Genomic DNA, 25,564 nt, shown 5'->3' on the forward strand with positions numbered 1-25,564 from the left:
AGAATTAGGAACTGCACCCCCTTTGTTCTGCAGCCTTTGGACTAATGAAGTTTTGGACAGTCATTTCCCAAGGCTTTAGGTGTTTTGGAGTTGTATCAAACTGTTACATATCAAATAAACAAGGCACAATCATTCCTAGTAAATCTAGAGGCACCATTGCATTATAACCATTGTTCATGGCTGGGGACATTAGGTCTATTTCAGTTTCAGAGCCATAGCTGTAAAAGAGAACAAGAGATCATAGCAGAAATACCACTGAATCCTGTCTATTCAGTACAGAAGTGCACATGCAGCATTTAGACATGAATGCTATATTCCACTGGTAGAAATGACAGTGGTCCTTCCTTTCACAGAGTTTCATTGCTGGGTTTGACACACACAGCTAACTGTATGGTCTTTAGACCACTTCTTCCCTCACTGAAGGGAGGACAGGAACTGGTTGCCAAAACATTTAAACAGTAGTCCTTTTAACTGTGTGTTGCACAAAGAAGCCTCATGGTGGTGGGTGGGTAAAGTCTGAATTTAATTTGTCAGCTGGCAAATTTGTTATGTCGCTGTGCTCAGTGAAAGTGGCACCATTGACCACACAATGATGTGTACTACATTTGAGGTTTTGGACATAGCTGCAGAAGACCTTGTGGTTGTCATTAGCCAGTGAGGCAATCTTAATCTTGTAATTGGCATTGTTGGAGTTAATTAGTCCTCTTAGTTTTCCTGGTTATTTTAATTAGGGAGCTCCTATCATTATGGGAGTGAGTCTTCCTGATTTTAGCCATGACTTTTTTCCTTTTGTTTTATAACCTATTAAGGTGAGGATTCCACCAGTGTGGTTTGCTTTTAGTTTGTTTTGGGCTTACTTCTGGTAGATACAGTAGTCTTTATACAGTCATTTAAATGGTTGTTCAGGGTCTCTGTGAACTATTTTGCATAGGCTGCTGTGTACACAGGATTTGGAAGGGCACTGAATTTTGATAACCTATCACTTAATAGGATGTAGTTTGCTTTGGAATGGTTCATAAGTGTTACAAGGTTTGCTGGGGTTACTGAGCTGATTTTTATTTTGAAGAAGACAGCTTTTTGGGCTGAAGGAAGAGACACTGGGGGGTGGATAGCAGCATTCTCCCATATTGGTGAGTGCCAGTTCCAGGATGTCTGAACCTCTGGTGGGTGTGCACACTATCTGGTCAAGGGTATTTTGTTAATAAAGTCCAGGAATCATTGTGCCTGTGAGTATGAGGCTGTGTATGTTTCCCAGGCTATAGAGGGGTAGTTATTGTCTGCCATGAATAGAATATTTGGTTTAATGGTGAGTGTCTCCAGTAAGGTATAGTAGGAGCTACAGGGCTCTAGGGACATAGAGGGTGACCTATAGCTTGCTGGGATATGGTATGAGACTTTGTCTATGGTGATTTGCTCATTGATAAATTCTATGGCATCATCCTGTTTAACTAACCTAGAATTATGCTTGTTGCTAATATAGCTAGAGACTCCTCCACCTTTTGTTCCTGCCTATGCAGCTGATGGTCTAAATGTGTGGATTTTTTTTATTTGCGTGTTTGTCTGTTTGTTTAATGGGAAAGTTCGGCTATGCAAAAAACCTAATCCTTTTCAATGGAGGCCCAGGAATAAAAGCTTCAGATTATGCAAACAAAACATATAACAGAAATTCAATAAACATAAAGATTTAATAAAATGTTTAAGTAGTAACTGCAACCTAAGATTTACAGGGAAAAGTGAACGCAATTAATATTATAATATAAGCTATAATGCATAACTGTTTTGAGCAGGTCAACTGGCAGCAATTTTCTTTCCTAGCTGTGGTTTTGTTATCATCATTTAGTGCTAGCTAATTAGAGAACATTTTATTTGCGTACTGGGGTAGTACACTGATCCCAAATGACCATTTAGGTACTGCCTTGGATGGAATAAACATAATTTATGCAGATGAATAAGAAGGCAACTTTTTATAGCATATCCTGCAATACCGTATTTGATTTTTATTTTTGATTACATGGTTATATAATGGCGTAGTCTCAATCAAAATTCTATAAAAATATCACTATCAATATAATGTCTGTCCTTGCAAAAGTTTTCAAAGTAAACTTGGTTGAAGCAGTTTTATTATGGATATTTGGCCTTGGTATACAGAATATATTATTAATGTTCTTACTGAGAGCAACTTTAAAGCTACTAATTACTATTATAAACTAATAATTACCATCTACAACCTTGCTTGTACAGAAAATACTGTTTCTGTACAATTTCTGCTTATTTTATGGTCCTAAGCTAATAGTGCCGTGTTATGATATGCATATAATTTCAGTAATTTGTCTCTGTCATACTCCTTAATCTATGAGCATTATATGATATACAGCATGGGCCATTAAAATGCAGAGCAAATAAAAAGAATACAGACCATTTTCTTAATTAAATTAGTAATAATTGTAATCTATGAATAACAGTGTTCAGTTCAATATGAAAATTCTATCAGAATCAGTCTTATATGAACAGGTTTAAGGCATATTCCTTAAAGAAGATAAATGCATGACTTAAGAGAAAGAGACTAGCAGAGAGAGGGAGAAAGAGAGAAAGGCAAATGTTTAGGGAAGTAAATATGGATGGTTGTGAACTTGTCATCGCTGCAATTTTCCTAAGAAAGCAAATTGTATATTTCAGAGCATGAGGTAAAATTGGATGGAGGACAGTTGAGAGGAAATCTGAAAAGCCTGGTGAAGAATGCAATGCACAAAATTCTGGCAGAAAAATGGAAAACCTTGAAGAGGAACCGGTTTGGATTAAAATTATCATGAGGTTTATAACAAGACTTTGGGGATACTCTAGAGGTGAAGGGTAAAGAGTAACAAAATCTGTGGAAGAGGAAAATTAACTTTTAATTCAGAAGTGACAGACTAATGCAATAAGTACTATCTGTCATCAGTGCCTTGGAGTTAATGTATAGGCATTGGTGGAGTACTGCAGAATAAACAGACAATAGAAACAATATAACGCTCAGCAGTAAAGTCGCTTGATGCATGAACACACATAGTAAGCAGGAATGAAGTCATTACATACAAGTGTTACTTATTAGAAGTTAAACTTGTCTACATCCACACATGTTTCATGTCAGGAGATGACTCAGGACACACTCCATAAACTCCTGAAAGCAAAGGTTAATTCACTATGTTGAATTCCCACCATTATCAGCTTGAGACCCTCTGAATATGGATATGTTATATTATTATGTTCTTAGGTTTAGAGACAATATCATTAAGTCTTAGCACCTTGTGTGCATTTATACAATTAAATGACAAACACATTTTGTTTATGAATGAAATGCCTCATTAATGGAGTTATTATAGGATGCCCCATTACATAAGTTCACATCCCCTATGCAAATAAAGCAATAAGCATTGTTTAAGTGTGACTTTTGCCAAGACTCTGTTATGCCTGGTGTGGTTTACTCTTGATGATAATGAAGGACTGACAATGTAAAATCCAACATTATTCACATGTAAACATGCTTATAGCTATTACAAAATGATAAAATAATATTTAGTTGAAAGAAATTAATATATATTTATATGTTTAATTTTAATTATTTTAAACATACTGGCAAAGCAGTTACAATATTTTCTTTAAGGAAATTAACAGTAGTGTGGGGCATATAGCAAAGAGGAGTCAAAATATCTTCTAATGTATTAATGGTTGCTGAATATTTGCATACAGCCATATTGTGATATGAAATGAAAATTCTGATATATTAAAAATTGTTGAATGCATGCAGTACATTTATTTATTGTTAACTGTGAAAGTCTGACTTGGAACAAAGCCAGTTTTCAGCAGAGGCCCGGGGAGAAACGCTCCAGACACATGTCTTTGTAATATGGGAGGAAACCAGAGCACCTGGAGGAAACCCACACAAATGGAGGGAGGACATGCAGACTCCACACAGAAGGCACCCCAGCCGAGAATAGAACCGGAGAACCTCTTGCTGTGAGGTGACAATGCTACTGCTGCATCACTGCATCATCCATACATACATTCATTTGTTTTGGTTGTTCAGTTTTCAGTGTGTTTTCTTATGACAGCACATGCATACCTTCTTCTATGGGAAGACATAGTTTAGAAAACACACACGATCCCCCATTTTATAAGATATCAATATCCTAAAATGTTTCTGAATTCATTTCAGGTATTGTTTGTCAGCAGTTGTACCACAGTGCTGTTTTATGAACTGTTTTAACACTTTTCTTCGATTTATTGATCTACTCCAAAGTTTAAAGGTTTTACTGCATGCATCTCCTACGTAATCAGTGAGTTGTCATCATTCAGATAATTACAACATTTTTCTAATAGATTTACTACTGGCCTTATTCAAGCATATCACTTGTCTAGCACTTACTAAAATACACCATATGGTAGCGTGTTACTTACATTATCTGTGGTTACAAAGTCATAAGTATACTGATTTTTTTCCCCCTTGCATATTATGACTGTTTTTTCACAAGTGAAACTGAAAAAATTGACCTCTACTAATTGAACAGAAAAATCAGCAGAGTGGGTAGGCTCTTCCTACAGCCTTCCCTAGTGATGGATGACTACTGAAGTATGCAAAGGCATTTATGAATAACTGCGTGTCAGGGAGAGAGATACCCTGTACACGTAAGGGTAGGGGAACAGCTCTGCTGGCAGGAAATTTATGTAGTGGACTTGAATAATTTAGTAGGAAATGCACATCCTCTGACAGACATGCTACTCTGTTGGAGTATACTCATCAGCTTTGCACCCATTAGGTATTTGGATATCCAAAGTAATAGATGAATAATAGGGTTAGTAAATAAATAGCTAACTAGAGGCTGGGCCTGGCTAGAGCACATGAATAGTTATCAGAACTTGCAATTATGAACCTTTCATGATGGAAATAAAGAGATATTTACTATGTTTAATTCAATATACATGAATGCACAATGTTACAAAAATAAAGCCTGAGTAATTACGTCACTGTATGTATTAAAAAAACTGCTGATACCAGCCAACATGCATCGTAAGTGACTTATGTGGATGCTCTGCATTGCTGTCTTGCTGTGTGGTTATGGGAATGGCAGCACTTAGGCAAAACCACATGACAACATTCCAGTTTAAGAGGCAGTTCATTCCAAACTTTAGGATTTTTTAGTGATGACATTTTCATTTTTATGTGCATCACACATGGTCAAATGTATGAACTAACTAACTAAGTAACTAACTAACTAACTAACTAACTAACTAACTAACTAACTAACTAACTAACTAACTAACTAAATCAAAATAAGATGTCATCAAATTATTTTTCTTTATTTTACTTTTTCATAATATCCCAGTTTGCGGTCTTTTCAAGTATAAGTCTTATACTTCATTTTCATTTATTTATTTATGCATTTGTGTATTTTCTGACTAGGGGTAGAACACTCATCCATGTATTTGCTGACTAGGGATAGAACACTCATCCAAGTGGACTAGTTTGAAGCTCAGTCTATGGTTTACAACTAGATTAAACAAAGAGATGCAAGAACTTAGTTACACAGTAATTTACATTAAGAAAACAGCAAGACAATTAAAGTTATGAAAACAACTGTAGGCTTAATCAGTACAAGGTCAGCAAAAGGTTGCTAAACGTCTTACAGCAGGAGTGAATACATTAGTTAAAGCTAATGTTTGATCTGGTTCCATTTGAAATTCTTTGCCTAGAAATATGTATCACTGGGAAACCTGATACCATATCAGAGAACCTAATAAAAATAATTCTGGGACATCTTCAATCCAGAGAATTTCCTCTGACATAGATACTTGCTATCCTCAAAGAAGCACAGGCACCCATTTTGCCATGTACAGATCTTGCAGAAAGAGATTTAAGAAAACACCTAAACTTGCACATAAAAGCTGATTTAATGAATATCAGTATAGTGCGGTTTTAATTCAGTCTTGTATCTTCTTTTCACCTGTGGATAACTTTACTTGTAACTCTCACACATTCCATACCACGTAGCCCAGTTGCCACAATCAGTAGAACCTCTTTGAGAAACAGAAATACAGTAGATGCCCCCTTATCCGGTCTCGTTGAGACCGGACCTTAGGCTGGATAAACAAATGGCTGGTTAGTCAGAAAATGCATACAAGAAAGCATTTATAGGTTATAAATCACCTTGAATAACAGGATTTGTGTTAATATGCAGTTTTCTAATGAACATGAAGTGTAAAACTCAAATGTCTGTCATTATTTAGCCCAGAGGAGGCAGAAGTATTGCTCTTCTCTATTGTCATTTGCTAGAGCTACAGCTGAAATTTGATGGTTGGTTAAGGGGGAAGTTGGTTAAAGAGAGGCCGGATAAGAGGGAGTCTACTGTAACTGTAAAGCTTCAAAGTGCTGAGGACAGTGCACAACCATTGAATAAATACTGCACTTATATAATACGCTTACTTCAACCACATTCAGCCAGACTGTTTCCTTAGATAATATCAGCAATGCAGCAGTTAATGGTAGAATAATAATTGGTGCAGGCGGCAGTAATAACACCACAGTATTTAAAAGGGAAATTACTTAATTTCATAATGAAATTAGAAATGTTATCCAAACATGAAACTGTTTTATCTATAAGTTACTTTTACAACTTACTTCTTCAAGCCTCCATCTGTTGAGCAGTCTCAGGTAGGCACCAGGTCGTCCTGTAAATCTATGAATAAACAGAATCACACAGTTATGCTTTACTTGATCTATACAAAGCTACTTAGGTAAATTATAAAGGAAACTCTTAATAGTATGTAATTTCTTCACTGCTGAATACTACGAACAATAGATGCATTCTTTAAGCAACCCGGCATTTTATTAGAGACTATAGGACTAACTTCAGACAATATTTACTAGCTGTCATTTCATACAAACAAGAAACCAATCTTTTTCATTTTCTTTTACTGAAAAATAATTACATTTGAAGTTATAGCATTTGTTTTTACTCAACTTACTTCACTATTACTCTTTATGCAACATGTTCTCTATTCAGTATATAATGAAATGAAAAAATAATAACATATTAACAGGAACTGCTAGCTTTTACAAATAGGCCTACCTCCAAAAAATTCCTTCTAAACACTAACAAAATGAAAACAATGATTTTTAGAAGCCCAACCTCACCCAGTGAAATACCAAGATAATTACATCATATAAACCACCCCACATTCAGATACATCTCAAAAAGACCAACTAAATGCCTGTGAAACAAAGATGTGACCTCCTTCCAGGCTTACTACTAGCTAATCTCCTCCAATAGGACAGTCATTCTACTCTCACCATCAGACTACTTACAGATGCCCTGTTTTATAACTTTCAAAACCAATCTGACTGAGGCCCAGTCCTTCAAATCACAAAGCATAGCTCCACTGCTAGAGCTGGATCATGGTACCCTCCAGCCATTCCAATGTCCCATTACTTGGCTGTCTCTCCCCAGTTACCATAAACACTGCCCAAACCTATCGTGTGTATAGTATTTTCTTCTTTAGTTTTACAATGAATACAAAGATTTGGAATTAATTCAAAACTTTTATTTCAAATTTTATAGCTCAAAGCCTGATGATCATTTGCTAAACAAAAGCAAAATAGTCTTACATGGAAAACAGACTTAGCATGAGCAACAGTAAACTTCTCTTCCCTTCCACCTCACATTCTTTGAAAATGCATTGAAAGTCATTCATTGAAAAGCATATGGACAATGGAGGATTACGTGTACCTTAGGCCCTGGGCTGTTTTCAAACCATGGGCCCCTTGTACACATTTTATGACCATGCATAAATGCATGTGTTCTTTGATTCACCTTCCTGATCATTTTCAAATAATATTTCTTGATTAATAAAGCAATATTTGTTAGAGTGGATTTTAAATTTGTAGTGTTAAACATTTGTTCCAGTAAGCAGTGAAACAAAATGTATGAACCAATAATGACCCATAATATATTTACCAATTTCAGAACATTTCACTCAGAAAAAGCCACTAAACCTGCTGTAATAAAAATTGCTACAGTAAAGAATTCCAATTTGTTGACCGCATCCTTCTCAGATGTCTGAGTAAAATAAAAATAATAGCAATAACAATGAGCAAAGTCGAATATTTCAGATTTGTTTCACACAAATGCACAGCATCTAAAGTATTCCAATTTAATTCACACACAGACACATGCCATTAGCCCTACAAAGCCAGATTAAATACAGTTTAAAAATGACCAGATGATAAGACCATAAGGTTACTTTCATTAGCATAGACCCCCCAACATCATCACCACCAGGAGTTATAGCCATGTTGTTCACCGTGTACACCCCTTATCACTATGAAGAAATAAACTACATGTACTTTATTGGTAGCTTTGGATGAACAATATGAGACTGTATAAGTACCACTAGCATCATACTATAATATCCAGCCATGTGTAGCACAGTTCAAATTGAAAAGCATTTATGAAAGCATAATAAATGTTGTCACCTGAAAAATATACCAAGTCAAAATGCACAGTCTCTGTAGAAGTAAAAGTCATCTACATAATTTCACATTAAAGAAAACTTTTACTAACACAGAGGTTCCTGCGCCTGTTGCCCTTGAAGAAGTGCCTACTTTATATAAAAAAATGATGTGCTGGTAATATTGTCATAACATTTCCTGAAATAGATCATCTATGAAATAGGGAATGGCTTGCAAACAATAACAGGTTCACCGTTACCAGGCATGCAGTCCTGGAGACCACTAAGGAGCTTAGCATAAATTGCCAATTGTCCCAAAGCACTGTCTGGTTAAGTGGCTTGCTCAATATCAGACAGCAGGTTTCCTTTACCTGTGGAAACATTCAAACCCTGTACCCTTCCTCATGAAGCAGTTCATTAACAAGTCAGAGCTTTAGTTATCTGTGCTTAACATCAGAGTAAAATTTTTTTAACTATATGCAAAAATCCTTTACAATCGATATTGCAATAATAACTACATAATGGATGCTGAATATCAGATGGTTCTGATCATTTCTCCAAATAATGTAGACTACATGACCTGACAAATGTCAATCCCTTTGTAGTTGCTGGAAGCTGTAAAGAAGGTAATACAAACATATATTACTGAAATGCAAAATGTTTAGACTACTAAAATACAAAATGCTAAGACTATATTACACAATCCAGGCCTATTAACGAATTCATTTATTATTCAGTACAATGAAAAAAATCAAAACAATTGCAGTCTACATAAATGCTGTAGCAGCTTTTGTTCAACAATCCACAAGTCATACAAAATCAGAAATATTACTGCATATAACAAACTGAATTATTTTAAGAGGACTTGCATGCTTGCAGAGCACCTATACCTGAAGTTTGAACTCCCTGTTTTCTCTGTCATTAAGAATAACTATCTCCTCTGACATCACTCACTACTTGAATGACTAATGATGCTGTATTGCTGCAATGTACACATCTGGAGTTAACAGAGCCAAATCATGCAAAAATGGGGCCCTCTTCAGAGAAATGAATTTGGCCCTCACCAGCCATAACAGTATCCCGTTACTTGATAATATCTCAACACAGTTACCATAAACACTGTTCAAACCTCTCAGTGTACTATTTCTACTTTACTTTAACAATTATCACAGAAATTTGGATTTAATTTCATATTTTACAGAAAACAGTGATTGCCATTTTCCAAATAAAACACTCTCAAATTGAAAACAGACTTAACATGAGAAATAGTGAACATATCTTCCTTTGAGATTCACATTTGGTGAAAATGCATCTGGCAACCCATTGAGCTATAAGAAATGTTCTGGGATTCATACTGAAATAACATATAGTGAAGTACTAGTTAGTGTTTATGTGAAAGGTGCAGGAATTCAAAAGGCAAATGTATAATGCAGTTGCTAACAACTTGGAACAGACAACTGAACACAAGTTTCCTTTTTTAGGAGCAGCTCAAGAAAAATGTCTGGTAAAGTAACTTTGTAGTATCACAGAGAAGACAAATGAAGGCTGACAAAATCAAACCATGTACTACAGGAAGAAGCTCTTTAACAGCTCATAGCCTTACACATCTACACTAAGTTCTAGTCAAACTGTTGTGGCCCAAACAGTGCATTTTACACATGTAGCTGCAAAAAAAAAAATCTAAATTAAAAATGAATTCATGGTTAAGATATGAACATTAGCTCATAGACTTCACACTGTACAGTTTATTTGAAGCTAAATAACAAAGACACTCCCCAAGATTCAGTAAACGTCTGTGCAGGAATAGCTTATTCCTGCATGGAAGGGACCATTCCCATGCAGCACGGCAGCGTGCCATGCATATTCATGAAGGTGTGCTTCAAAACAGACACAGTTCTGTGTACGAGTGCAAGGGGTGTGTCTGAGAGCAGTGCTCTCACAATACACATGCCGCCTGCACACCAGAACTGCCATTCGGAAATTTAAAATGTGCGAGAATGGTCTTAACACCCCAAACTCGTCAGGGTAAGAAATCTGGTCAAGGCCATAAGGGAAAAACGTCCCTACCAAGGCAAAAGTTAATAGAATAACAGATGTAGCATAGGCAGATAGCGCACACCTCCCAACCTGTCAGAGTAAGGAATGTGGACAAAGCTATAAGGGACAATCGTCCCACAAAGCTGAAAGTTGATAGAATAACAGGTTCAGCATTAGCATGGATATTCTGAAGGGTACAAATAAACAACAACAAATACATTTTTTTTTATACATGCAATAAAGTTTAAGCATAGCTGCCCGGGTGTGCCTGTTGCTTAGCTATGCTTAGTCCAGTTTAAACAGCACAAGATGTTAAATAGCAAGAGACATCCAGCATTCCCAGTACTGCAATAATGTAGTGGTTAGAGCATACACTTTGCAAGCAGCCATTCCTGGTTTGAACACCACTGTAACAAATTTGAATTTTACATGTGAAAGCAGTACATAAACATTTTTTTTATAATTAGCTACTAAATAACATATATTTGTTAACCAGAGTACTGTAGTAGGACCAGGTGTGAGGTATTAGTTTTATAAAGTTGTGAAACCCAGATATAAACAAAAGTGCCCCATACAGTATAGTCACTCATGAATAAATGTAATGAAAGCACATTGGGGGATGTCAGGGACAGTAAACAAATTTATAATATGTAATGAATGATGAATCAATTCCACACAGCAGATAGTCTATAAAATAAAAAATAAGCAATGCTAAGCCTTACACAGCTCTGCTTACCAGGTGTAAGCATTGTGTAAATAGGACTGCTACACAATGAATAGCCCAGCTAAGTGGATTTGCCCATTAGTAAGCAGTGCTGAACCTGCCCCTATAAGCACTGCCAACCTTAGCTAAGCAGGTTTGCCCGTAGCTAAGCTTAGCTCAGCATATTCAAAACCATCCAATCACGGCAAAGGGTGGGAAATCGGCTGCATTTAAACCCTGCAGGTGGGAATACAACTCATAACTGGTTGCAGCTTCCCACTGTAGGCAGTGTGGCAGGTAGGGTTACCACCTGTCCCACTTTGCGAGGGACAGTCCCTCTTTGGGCAGTTGTGTCCTGCAAAAAAATTGAAAAAATGGCAAATGTCCTGAGATTTTAGGACAAAAATATTTCCTATATTTTATGTAATAGTTGCATAAAACAGTTATTCTGTATCTGAAATACCTAAATGTTATACAAAATAGAATAAGCAACTACAATGTTACAATAATAAGCTTTTATTTAGGCAAAAAAGTGAAGTTTTGTCCTTTGTACTGGCCGTGGGTATGTTTTGCCCTACAAAATCTGATGTTTGTACCAAAAATGTCCCACTTTGGGCATTTGAAAAGGTGGCAACCCTAGTGGCAGGTGTTGGCGAGGGCATATGCTTCTGGGTGCAGAGCTGGGGCATACAGGACTCCAAGGTCATGGTAGGACTCCTGGTAACTAACCATAACAAGAGACTGCTGCAGAGCCAGTACCAGGGCTCCTAATATAAAGCAGAAGCATGGGACCATCTCACCTGTGATCTTACCAGTGCTACTGGTATCCCTTGGACTGGTGAACAGGTCTGGCACCACTATGCTGACTTGAAACAGAGTAAGAAAGAGCTCTTGGATGAGTGGGTCCAAGAAGCAAGGCAGAGGGGTGATGTCCCAGCAGTGTATTCATAGCAATAACTGTTTACCAAAGTCCAGCATGTGTATGTGATGGATAGGTATGCCTAAATATTTCTCTATTCCCTTTACAGCTGCAGCTGAGCGGGCTGTGAATCAGGAAGCCCATGCCAGTAGGTTGCAAAGCTGTGTTGCAAGGCTGGTGAGTAACAATCCGGCTTGTAGTAGTCATACCAAATAAATATAAAGTAGTAGAAAGTAACCTGGCAGTATAAAAACTGTGTATGGGTTGTACTGAATAAACCAGACAATATGACAGTAATAGTCCCATACAGATGATATTTCAATAAAACCGTAACTGCCTAGCAATAAAGTTCTAAATCCTGGAATGGTTGTGTTTACTCTGGTATTGTATGGCATTTAGTGTTGCATTCTCTGAATAGTAATGTTATGTTAACCACTGTTACCCACACTGCACTACATAAAAAATATGTCTAGGAATATCTGTATAAAACTGTTGCAAATACAAGGTCTGATTGTATAACCAAGAGAGACTTAGACAGAAAACACTGAAGGAACAAACAGTAGTTTCTAAATAGTTCACTCTGTTGAAACACAAATTGTTGTATTTTTAGCACACACAGCCATGCTTCGAATCCTGGGAGTGGTAGTAAACTATATAATCATACCTCTCAACTGTACAGACTTTTGCAGAATGTCTAGATAATTGGCTCATATTTTTGGCCTGTTCCTCTTTCTCCCTGGCAAATCATTGGGATGATCTCAGAATTGTAGTCACTAAATAATAACATACATTTAAGTTTCAGACTTCTAATTTTTCAGAAAACGTATATTAATACAAATCCTGTTACTCTAGCAACTCTCTAAGTTTATAAGAGCAATATTCAAAATATATCCTTATTTGTACCCCCATGTTGTCAAGCTTTGTCCAGAGTTTGTGCCTAAAAGATTGAGAGGTATGTGCATAATTTTAACTAGGAATCCGGGAATATGTGTAGAAATAGTCAGGTAGTGTTAAACATTCCCCCCACAGGTCTTTCAGATAAGAAAACTGTAACTGCCTGGAAATAAAGTTTTAAATCCTGGACTGGTTGTGTTTACTCTGGTATTGTATGGCCTGACATGTAGCATTCACCAAGATCTGATATCAGATTAGTACTGTTGTGTCAATCACTGTTTCTCACACTGTGCTACATAAAAATATGTCTAGGAATGTCTGTATAAGACTGTTGTAATTACAACTTCCGATTGTACAACAAAGAGAGACTTAGATAGAAAACACTAAAAGAACAGACAGCGGTTTCTAAATAGCTTACTCTGATGAAATAGAAATTGTTGTATTTTTAGCAGTCACAGCCATGGCTCAAATCCTGGGAGTGGTAGTAAGCTGTATGCATAATCATACTTCTCATCTGTACAGATTTTTGAAGACTGTCCAGATATTTGGCTCATATTTTTGGCCTGTCCCTCTTTTTTCCTGGCAAATCACTGAGATGATCTCAGGATTGTAGTCACCAAATAATGACATACATTTGTGTGTCAGACTTCAAACCCTTCAGAAAATGTATATTAAAACAAGCCCTGTTACTCTAGCAACTATCTAAAAGTTTATAAGAGCAATATTCAAAATATGTCCCTATTTGTACCCCCATGTTGCCAAGCTTTGTCCAGAAGTTGTGCATGAAGAGATTGAGAGGTATGGGCACAATTTTAATAGGATTCTGGGAATATGTGTAGAAACAGTCAGGTAGTGTTAACAAACATTCCCTCCACAGGTCTACCAGGTAAGAGAAGTATAATTTAGCTATAAGACAGTTGAAGTATACACTGTGTGTAAACATACCACTGCCCAAATCAAGGCCATAGGGTATTGCAATAATACCTGTAGAGTAATGATTAGAGCAATGATCATTAAAGTTTTGAGTACTGCAAGGATATACAAGTTGTTAATTGACATTCCCCCACCACCATATCTGCAACAATAATCTAAACACACAAATCACTGGGTATGTTTACACCAAACCTACTGTTGGACATATGTCTTATTATTCAACAAATATTGAAATGTGTTTCTATTAATGTTCCATGTTAAAATACTATCATTGGTGGCCTGTTGCTATCAATGTAACCTGCATGCCGTTGTAATGGCCACTGTGGTTCCATATATGCATGTGTTCTGTTTGCTATGCAACTGTTCCAAATCTGTTGTTTTTGGTTAATGGGAATATCTATGCATGCTGTTATAACTAATCCTGGATTGTGTTGACTATTACTAACCCGGATATGTTCTAAAACTGTAACACCATAGCACGTTTCGGAAGGATGGTCCGAGCAGATCCACCTCTTCCACCTCATCTGGCCATGGCACTGGGACCCAGCACATCTGGGACCCACTCTGGGACCTCCTTGTCTGCTGGTCCTGCACCACCTTTGGGTGGAACCGCCTCAGGGGATGGGGCTCATCCCCCCCGAGAGTGGGTGCGGACAGGATCCTGTCACCTGAAGCCAGGAACGGGGTTTGGCACATAGCTACCTCCAAAAGGAGTTTGGAGATCTGCTATGCCAGCTTGAGGGTTACGTGGCACAATTAGTGGGTCAGCCTGCCCTTCCTGCTCAGCCCCCTGCACAGCCACCTTCAGGGCCGTAAAGGTGCAGTGGTGACTGCCCATGGGTGGGGACCTCAGTCCCACTGTTTCCATTTCAGGGTTCATGGGCTTCCACTTTCCAAACACCCCTCCCCGTCCAAGGTGTTTACCCCCACATGTCATATACCACCCCTGTATGCTGTCTTGTCTGTCATGTCTGTCTTCCTACCCAACCTACCTCCCCAAATATACCTACTATCTTTCCCCAACATCCCACTCTCACCTTAAAAAAAACAAAAAAAGGGCAATCTGTTCCTAAAAAAAATTTTGCTAAGTAATGTCTACACAGATAAAGCACTTTGAAGGCTAACTGTCTGTAAGCATATGTAAATGGAAGTTTGCATTGCTTACCATCGCACAAACCCACGCAAACCCGCTTACAACTGATTAAAAGTGCCTTAATCACTCTGTATCCAACAGCCCTTGTTCTGCCCAGCAAAAAAATAATCAGCCCTTGCAAGTCACACCATAGCTACAGCAATTTACCACTAAGCCTTCAGAGCTGTAGATATGTTTGTTTTCTCAAACATATCATTCAGCACAGTCATTCAACAGTAGGGAAAATGCATTCATATATGTATATGTGTATATGTATATATATATATATATATATATATATATATATATATATATATATATATATCTTATTTATTTATTTCCAGTTTGATTACCAGGGAAGTCCACTGGGCCCAAGTGACCGGTTTTCAGTGGAGGCCCGGGGAAAAAAGCTCCAAGATACATAATACAGTAAAGATACAAAAGATACAAAAGTATAAAAGATACATTTTATAGAACAGTTTACAAATATGTACATTCAATGTCATGCATAGTCAACAAAATTCATTGTGGTTGATCTTAAGGGATATAATATACAGATTAATTTGACCAAACACTCTTATGTAGTAGGTGTGAAAACACTTTACATGCACACATTTAAAGTAAATGTGGAAGCACTTTACATGCACTCATTTAAAGTAAGATTCGATTTACAATATTTACAAAACTGAATTGTGTGATACGTAGCTATAGGAGTTGCAGAGAGCTTAGATCCACTCATTGGAAATTAGCTATGAAAGTTATAGAGAGCTTAGGAACCCAGGGGAAAATCTCCTGGGGGCATATACTTAGAATTAGGTAGGCTGAAGGCAGGTACACTTCCATTTAGTGGACAGGTGTTTGAAAAGCTGGATGTTGAAGTTTTCTGAGTTTGATATAGTTCTTAGACTGGAAGGGAGAGAATTCCATTTCTTGCTTAGTGAGAAAGAGAGGAGAAGTTGGCCAGCAGGACGTTTGGGTTTGTGGATAGCAATTACATTTTGATGTTCAGATCTAAGAGTTCTGTTAGGGGTGTAAGGGGGAAGGATATTTGTTAGAGCTGGACATTTTGTAGGGTGAAATACAAGTCTGTGTGCAGTGATGAGCTGGAGGTAGTCTAGGTAGTTTGTGAGTTCTAGCCAATTCAGAGATTGTAGGGTAAGGTAATGATGGGTGGAATTTTTGAATTTGGTGGCAAGTTTAGAGATTTTATTGTAGCAGTTTTCTAGTTTGGAGGTGATAGAGGAGGACAGGTAAGTTAGGAGAGGGGCTCCATATAATAAGGAAGGAAGAAGATAGGTAGTGGCTAGAGTATGCCAAGTAGAGGTGGAGAGAAAGAGATTGTTCCTGTACAGCATACCTAGCTTTTGGTGGGTTTTCTTAATATTTTGTTGAATATGGATATCAAACTTGAGGTGTTCGTCAATAGTAATGTAAAATAGTTTAGCAGAAGGAACCACTTCTATAGATGTGTTGGTTTGACTAAGGACTTTGAAAGCATTTTTCTCATAGGAGTAAGTCTTTGTAGGAAGGAACAGTAGAATTTTTGATTTATTTGCATTGAGAGGGAGGTGGTTTTGGTGCATCCAATTTTTGGTAGTTGAAAAAGCAGTTTGGGTTTTAGTCAGCAGTTCAGAGAGGTTTGAGGCAGAGCAGACTAATGTTGAATTGTCTGCGTATTGAATGATTTTGGCATCAGGAATAGCAGTGTAAAAGTTATTGATGAAGATATTAAAAAGCATAAGCCCAAGGATGAATCCCTGTGGTATGCCAGTTGGGGTAGGTAAGAAGAAAGAGGTGGAGTTCTTCCATTTGACTGCCTGTGATCCGTCTAATAGGTAATTGGAGAACCAGGATCAAGTGTTTGGTGAGAGATGAAGTTTTGAGAGATAGTAGAGAAGGTGTTTGTGGGAAACAGCATCAAAGGCTTTAGACAAATCGAGCAAAAAAGGAGAAACTAAGTGTCCTGAATCTTGGGCTTGATTGACAGTTTCTAGGAAAGAAAGTACAGCAATTATAGTGCTATGGCCTGGGTGGAAGCCATGTTGGGTAGGTGTAAGAAGATGGTTTAGGGTCAGGAAAGGCATAAGTCGGAGGTGGATACACTTTTCTAGGATTTTGGAGATTGGTGAGAGCAGAGCAATAGGGCGGAAGTTTGAGATGCTGGTGTTTTTGCCTCCTTTGTGAAGAGGAAGAATATAAGCTGAGTGCCAGAGTTTGGGGACGTATGATTCCTTTATAGATCTGTTAATAATTATGCTGATTGGGAGAGCTATACCATCAGCAGCACATTTTAGGAAGGAGGAGGGAATATTATCAGGAGCATTAGAGCAAGATTTAAGTTTAGACAGAAGTCTTTTTATAAAGTTAGTGGAGACAGGTTTGAGCTCAAACATAAGCAGAGCGTTATTAGGGGAGTTAGATGGAGAAGAGTGAGGGACTGGTGGGTTATTGTTGGGGAAAGTCTTGGTCAGGTCAGAAATTGTTTCTATGACAAATTAATTAAATTCAGAGCCTAGTTCAAGGTCGGATTTACTTGGGTTAGGACAGGGGTTATTCTTGGAGCCTGGATTGAGAAGTGAGTTTATTGATTTCCAGAATTGCTTGGGATTTTTATTGTTATTAACTGGAGCTTGATGTAGCAGGATTTTTTGTCCTTAGTGATTAGCGGTTTTGCAAGGTTATGGAGATGTTTGTATTGGAGCAAGGTATTGGGCAGTTTATTGTTTTGGTAAAGCTTCCATAATTTGTCCTTTTGGTGCATAATTTGTTTTGTATCTTTGGATAGCCAGTGAGCTGTATTAGTTTTTATCTTTTTGTTTCTTAGTGGGGCTAGGGAGTTTAGAGTGTCTAGGAAGACATAGTTGAAGTAGACTATAGCATTGTCAAGAGGAAGGGTGTTTAGAATTTGCCAGTTCATTTGTTTGAAAATGTTTGAGAAAGTTGTGGGGTTGAAGCTACTGAGGTTGCGAGTGAGAATGTATTGGTGCAGGTGTGGGGTAGAGCTAGTTGAGCGGTGAATGAAAGCTGGGAGGTGGTTGCTAATGGTGTCAGGAATTGTGCCAGAGTTGGTTATTTTATTTGGATCGGAGACTAGGATCCAATCAATAGTGGATCCAGGGGGATTTGTTTTGTTGGGACAGGTGATGGAGAGGATTATTTGAGTAAAGTTATAGAGGTTAATGGATAGGGAGGGAGAGGGACTATTGACTTTATTCCAGTCAATATTTACATCCCCTAGAATGTAAGTGTTGTAGTTAATTTCAGTTGAAGCCCATAGGAGAATATCTTTGAGGGTGGAGATATTGTTACCAGGTGAGATATATAGGGCAATGCTCAGATATTCTTGTGTTTATTCATTTTTAGCAGTCCAGCTGTAAGTTCAGTGTTGTTGAATTGAGGAATTGGAATTTGGAGGGGAATCAAGGTAAGAAGGTTAGAGTAGACTAAGGCAGTGCCCCCACCTTTTTTATTTAATCGTTCATTTTTGAGAGTATGAAATCCTGGGGGCAGGATCTCAGAGTCAGAGATATAGGGTTTGAGCCAAGTTTCAGAGATGGCTAAGATGTCTGGTTGGTTATGGCTTAGCCAAGCTTGAAATTGGTTGTTAAGACTCTGGGCATTGATAGTAAAGATTTTTATGGTGTTGTGGGGGGAGGAAGAAGATACGGGGTAGGTGTTGTTAATAAAGGGACTAGGACCAGGGATGGGATGGATATCTCTAGCTAATACTAAGATGTTAAAGGAAATAACCTTTAGCCATTTAGGTTTGCAAAGTAAGAGTCTAGGTAGATCTAAGATTAGTTTAGGTGTCAGTATCTTAGCTGTTGTGGAGAAGATTTTATGGTGGAATAGGTGCAGAGGGTTAGGCTGAATGAGTGAAGAGAAGATAGAATGGAAATGAGAGTAAGACTGAGGGTGAAGGTGGGTTTGTATGGTGGTTATTTTTGTAGGTAATATTGGACTAACATTGGAGGAATATGAGCTGTCATAGCATAGGGGAATTAGGAACACAAGGAGGAAGCAGGGGGCCTGGAGGGTGCAGAGAATTAAGGAGGGCATATCTGTGCAAAGGGAGAATGATAGGTATAGATTTGGAGAAGAGAGTTGGCTATGAAGAAGAGAGGGTTTAGAAAGAGATAAAGGTTTTCTTAGAATTATAAGAAAGAGGAGGGGACTTTAATTGCTAGGGAGGTAGAGAGAGTGATGCGTTTAAGTGGGACATCTGCAAGTAGGTGGAGTAATGAGGGAAGAGCTCTGTTGGGTAATTAGGCTGGCTGGGAGGGGAAGGGACGAATAAAAGTAAGCATGCTGGAGCGGGTGGTAATTGGGGGTAGGGTAGGGGAGCGGAGTGAGCTCGCAGGGCAAACGGAGTGGGAAAAGCACCCTGGATGCTTACTGGCTGGAAAAAAATCAGTCAGACAGAGTCAGGTTGGGAACTTGCAGGTCTGACTGCTTAAATAGTAAAAGCTCACACTAAGAAGTTTAGCTGCTTAGCGTTTCTGTCAGGACCTAAATTAGAAAATGCTGAAGGGGTTAGCAATGGGTTCCAGTTAAAGCTTTACATGAGTAGGAGTAGTAAAGGCAGGAAGGGCAGCTGGTAAGCTGAAGGGAGGGAATTATATTAGTGACCCATGGGAATGTGCAAGTATCCGTGATGCAGGAGGTAGGATAGAAAAACATTAGTGAGTTATTAAACATACATTGGTTGTAAGAAGTCCAGGAAAACAGGGTTTAGAGTCCTTGGTTAGGTAGTGCACACTGGGAGATGGCCAGTTACTGTGGGTCCTCAGCTGCTGTTCCTTTACCATGGCTTTCTAACCTCTCCAAAATAAAGCTGGTAAAAATGAGGTATGGGTCAGAGATAGGAGAAAAGAGATAAGCAACTTTAGGAGAGGACAGTTCTGGCAGCATACAAGAAACTAAATGTAGTTAATAGAATGGACTTGGAGGGCTAGTTGTGGTAAAATAGGTTAGGAGAATTGAAGTAAGAGACAAGAAATGGGAGATATGAATGAGGGAGCTTGGGTGAGAGAGTGCAGTGAGGGACTGGTGCAGGTCATATGCAAGAGAGAATAGAAGGAAAAAGGTAATATCACTGGCCAAGACAACAATAAAGATTGAAGATATATGAGCAGCATAGCAGTAGTCAGACAAGGATAGGTGTCGATTTCTAAGTTAAAATTCTATAGTAGCAAATGCAGGAATAGACAGAGAGGAAATTATTATCCCTACACTTTTAAGAACAGTACATTAACAGTTTGCTAAATTAATTGCAGTGCAAAATAACATCAGATAAATAAATCTTCCCCTCAACATGTATTATAGTAACATTCTCAGTCCTAAATTATGTTTTTATATATGTGTGTGTGTGTGTGTGTGTGTGTGTGTGTGTGTGTGTGTGTGTATATATATATATATATATGTTTTTATATATATATATATATATATATATATATATATATATATATATATATATATATATATGTATCTATATATATATATATATATATATATATATTTATATATATATATATATTATATATATTTATATGTATACAGATATATATATATATATGTGTATATATATATATATATATATATATATATATATATATATATATATATTTATTTACATTTGTTGAGCGGGAGTGTCCTACTGGACGTAGGTCCATTTTCAGTGGAGGCCCGGGGAGAAAAGCTCCACAGTTAAAATATACAGACAGTAGTTACATTGGATTTACATAGCGATTAACAATTTGATTAACATAGCAATTAATAATTACAAGCATAGTTACAGATGAAGAACATAGTACATCAGTAGACAACTAGAATCTTTATCTGCGAAGTACATAACAGACATTAACAATTGTTACAATAAGAAGTTCCTGCTGTATAATAAGTAGTAGGCTTATGAGCATCTGAGCTTGCTATAATTAAGGTAGTTAGCGGGGTGGAAAGAATGGTAGTGGTTGGATGGGGTGGGTGATATTAGAGTGGGAGTTGAAAGGGCATAGCCAGCATGCTTTTAGGTGCACATTTAGTAAAGTTTTGAAGTGGGTGCATGATGGTACGGAGGTAATTGTGGGTGGGAGGGAGTTCCATAATTTGGCTATGGCACAAGAGAATAGTGCTTCACCAGCAGAGTTATTGGCTTTAGTGATCTGAAAGTGATTTTTGTTGCTGGATCTTAGTGGTCTGGTGGTGCGATAGGGTTGGAGTAGATTCTGGAGGGATGGGACATTTAGTGGATGGTTTCTAGTTTGTGGGCGAGTGTGAGTTGATACCATTGAAGGAGGTGAGGGAGTTCAAGCCAGCCCAATTCAGCAAGTGAGAGACAGTGGTGACTACGGGAGGATGCGTCTGTGGCGAATTTGGCGGTTTTGTTGTAGCAGGTCTCTAGCTTGTCTAGATCGCATTGCCTTAGGTTGGTATATATTGGAGAGGCATAAAGTAGGGTGGAGATAAGGTGGGAATTTGCTACTGAAATCTTTGCTGCTTTGGTGAGAAGTTGCTTATTTCTCTATAACGCTTCTAGTTTTTTGTGGACTTTTCTTATGGTCATGGATATGTGAATGTCAAATTTTAGTTTATTGTCTATTTCCACTCCTAGCAATTTGGTGTGTTCTGTTGGGTGTATAGTGGTGTTGTCTTTTGCTGTGATGTTAAAGTGAGAGTTGTTTTGAGTATGTTTGATGTGTTGGAAGATGAGTAGTTTAGTTTAGTTTTGTTTGGGTTGAGTATTAATTGGGCATCAGATAACCAAGTTTCAACAGAGGAAAAGGCTTCCTGTGTGATTATTTTGCAGTTTGGGTAGGGACTGGGCTGAGCAGATGATGGTTGAGTCATCTGCGTATTGTATGAGTGTGCCATGTTTGGTGGCAGAGGCTAGATTATTGGTGAAAATAGAGAAGAGTAGGGGTCCAAGGATGTATCATTGGGGAACCCCTATAGAGACTGGTAGTTGGGGAGATATGTCATTCTGCCATACAACGGATTGTTGGCGGTCAAACAGATAACTCTGAAACCAGTTGGTGATTGATTGAGAGAAGGATAGGTTATTGAGGACAGAGATGAGTTGTTTGTGTGTGTGCGTGTGCATGTGTGTGTGTGTGTGTGTGTGTGTGTGTGTGTGTGTGTGTGTGTGTGTGTGTGTGTGTGTGTGTATATATATATATATATATATATATAGTGGATTCGGACATTGGATCCACACTCTGAACCTCTTACTGCAACAAACCTGACCAAAGACTGTGTAAAGGGGGGTAAAGGGGCCCAAACTAGGGATCTCTTGTAAGTATAGCCTTTAACCCATCCTCCACAGCTAAACTGTTCTGCCTTGCAACAACATAATAAGGCTTGCCAAGTACTGGAGCCAGGGCCTTGTAAACTGACAATCCTGAAACCCCAGAAGCACGAATTTTAAAATCGCGAACACTGCACTAACCATACACCATGCATAAACATACACACAGATTCCCCAAAACACACAAACACTCAAACCTACACTACACACAACAGGGGGGGCAAGTCACCCTGCACCCCCCACAGCCCCTCACACCCCCCCTACTTAAATATATTAACTCCAAGGTCATACCACACAGACAAACACACAGAAACACCACCATACAAGCTACATTCCCCTCGCACACACAGATCACACTAGTTTCATTCTGTCATGGGTGTAGTACACCAGTGTGGTTCGCTCCTTCATTAGTAGCTCCATTTCCAGAACAATTACAGGTAGTCGAACACCCTTGTAGTTGAGTGCTGGGAGCACAGTTAGCCATGATTTTAGGTCTCACCGAAGTGTTTGCTTGTGACAAGCTATCCACCCTTGTAGAAAGATTTTCAAGTTTTTCATTCATAAGCTGGATTAATTGGGTTAAGTTCATCATTTCATACGATCCAGAGTCAGGCAGCAAAAAAGGTTGAGTGATAATATCTCCAGAGCAACCCAAGCTGGGTTCTGTAGCCATGAGAACAACTAACAATTCCAAAACTGAAGAAAAACAAACTGTCAAAAAACAAACCAAACTGTGGTGTATTTAGCTGTGTGCCAGTCATGCCCTGCCTTTTATATAGGGAAGACTGACAGAAAACTTAAAGAGAGAATTTATGAACATACGTACCACATTAGGAAGAAGAGCAACACTAACGCCCTTGCAAGACATTGTAATAACAACCCTTCTCACGCTTTCCTTTTTAAAGTTATAGACCAGGTACTTACAGATGAAAGAGGAGGACCCCAACAATTGTTATTAGAAAAAAAGAAACTCATTTGGCAACTTAAAAAGAACTCTTACACGTCACCAGGGTTGAACGAAGTTACTTCTTTGACTTGTGTTTTAAAGTTAAGAAACCTGCTAAGATAAGACTTCTTTCATCATTACTTAAACCTCAAGTCTGGTTTTTAAACCTTAATTCACAAATGTTTAACTTGAGAAACATTGGTTTTCTGACCTCTGCAGCGCTTCGCTGTACTTTGACCCATACCTTATTATATTTTTATTTTTATTTTCATTTTGCATAGTTTCGTTCAGGATTTGTATGTTTTATTTTTGACAGGTTCTGCATTGTGGTCTGACTTGATTTTTGCTTACTTCTAGACACATACACCTTTTTGCGTAAGCAACAATGAGACCTTAATGTTTAGACCCACGGTATTTTGAAGTGCTATGTTTACTTACTGTCAATGTCATTGAACACCAACAGCTGTGGATTTACTTAGGTGTTGCGTTTCTTTCTTTTTTTTTTTGTCTTCAGCTACTTTATTTATTACCTTTTTCACACACAGTACAAACTCATTTGCAGAACAATGTGCCGTATTCATGGGCACGATTGTGAACTGATTTTTCATTTGTTTGGCTATCCGCCTTTTTCGCATGTTTAGTACCTGCACGGTTCTTGAATGAAGTACCATTTTGTGACTCCGGCGGTTTGTTTGTTTTGATTTAGATGTGTCTTTCACGCAATGCCTTGCCATTTTTTTTCTGAAACAGCTGCATTTTGACTTGTTTTGGCTGCTACAACTGTGCATACTAAAGCTTAGAAAGTGTTCTCATCGCAGCTTGGTGCTTTACCCATTGCTTAAGCAACATTTAAAAAAAAAAAAAAAAAAAATTCTTTTTCATATACTGTTGTTGCATTCTGTTGGCGTTGAAATGACAAGCAATTTCTGTGTTAGATTTTTAACACAGAAATAAACATATTCGGTTATTTAATATTAGAAATAACATTTCTTTTATTAGAAACGCCTTTGAAATTCCGCTTATTGCAGACTCCTAGTTGAGTTTCATTGTTTATTTATTCATTTATTATTGATTCTTCGTTATGCATTAGAGATGTGTACTCCTTACTACCTTTTCTGTTAAGGAATGGATATTATATTTGGTTGCAAGCATTACTTCATTTTATTTTCTTTTTAATCACAAGATTCTGTATGAGTTTTGTTTTACCCTATGAAAAGTTGTTTGCTAAAATGTATTTTAAGGGAAACAGTATTTACACTTGATTAGATTCATGAATCTTCACTAAGACATTCTTGGTTACTTTTATCAAGTTCATGTTTCTTTTTTGAAAACTTTTTTACGTTTGACACCCTGTCTACACTAAGTGGACATTTATTTATGCTTTTAATGTAATACAACTTTAAATGTGAAGGTATGTCAGTGGGTTCAATTAAGGCAGCTGTTTGTAATTTTGTAACCCCCCCCTTTTTTTTAGGTTTTAAATTGTGTTTGATGATTTTTTCCTTTGTCTGAAGAAGTCTTCCTACTAAGGGAGACGAAAAGCGCTTTACTTTTACATTTTCTAATAAACCTTTGGAGTTTTACACCTGCTGGCTCGGAACCTTTTGGTTTGTTTTTTGACAGTTTGTTTTTCTTCAGTATTGGAATTGTTAGTTGAGAACAATGCAGAGACAGAACTTTGTCAGACTGAAAGCCATACAGAAGTTGCATGTGCAGACAAACCTTGTTAAACTAGCTAAACTAGCAATATTCCCAACATATTACAGCAATACTCACATTCTGCTCCTAAGTCCTGACCTTCCCCACCATTTAGTTGGCCTGTCTCCACAAGTCTTGTTGTAAGAGGTAGTAGCTCATAGAACTCCAGGATGTCTTCCTCACAAGTAAGGGAAAGGGCCAACGCCCACATGGAGTACTCATTTATAGGAGTGTGTTGCCATGACATTGGCTACTGAAAGAACTACACAGCTGCTCTGCATGCAATTAGCAAGTGGGGAACCCCAGTAGGTGCACAGGTTATTAACTGGTCATGAACATCACCTACAAAAGCCATGCTGCCACCTATTCAAACCAGCTCTATCCCTGTTGTGCACAGGGAGAGAGAGAGAGAAATAAATGAGACATAAAGTGGAAAAGACAAGAAAGAAAAAAGGTAAGTGGACCATGTAAGCAAGTAATTGAATCTAGTACTTGGTCTGTAATAATGGGAAATATGG

The 25,564-nt window shown here is 37.9% G+C and overlaps 1 protein-coding gene across 7 annotated transcripts in view; it reads right to left on the reverse strand.

Moving 5' to 3' along the window:
• The window catches only part of ANO4 (anoctamin 4), a 1,520,875-nt gene that overhangs the window by 275,217 nt on the left and 1,220,094 nt on the right, over positions 1–25,564 (reverse strand). For all 7 annotated transcript variants that reach the window (XM_044087781.1, XM_044087780.1, XM_044087779.1 and 4 more), the window contains one exon: positions 6,653–6,710. In XM_044087781.1, the coding sequence (XP_043943716.1) occupies positions 6,653–6,710 (58 nt within the window). The remainder of the gene's footprint in view (positions 1–6,652; positions 6,711–25,564) is intronic.

The sequence above is a fragment of the Protopterus annectens genome, chromosome 11.part0 (assembly GCF_019279795.1).
Source record: "Protopterus annectens isolate FY-2018-M chromosome 11.part0, PAN1.0, whole genome shotgun sequence".
Classification (NCBI taxonomy): domain Eukaryota; kingdom Metazoa; phylum Chordata; order Ceratodontiformes; family Protopteridae; genus Protopterus; species Protopterus annectens.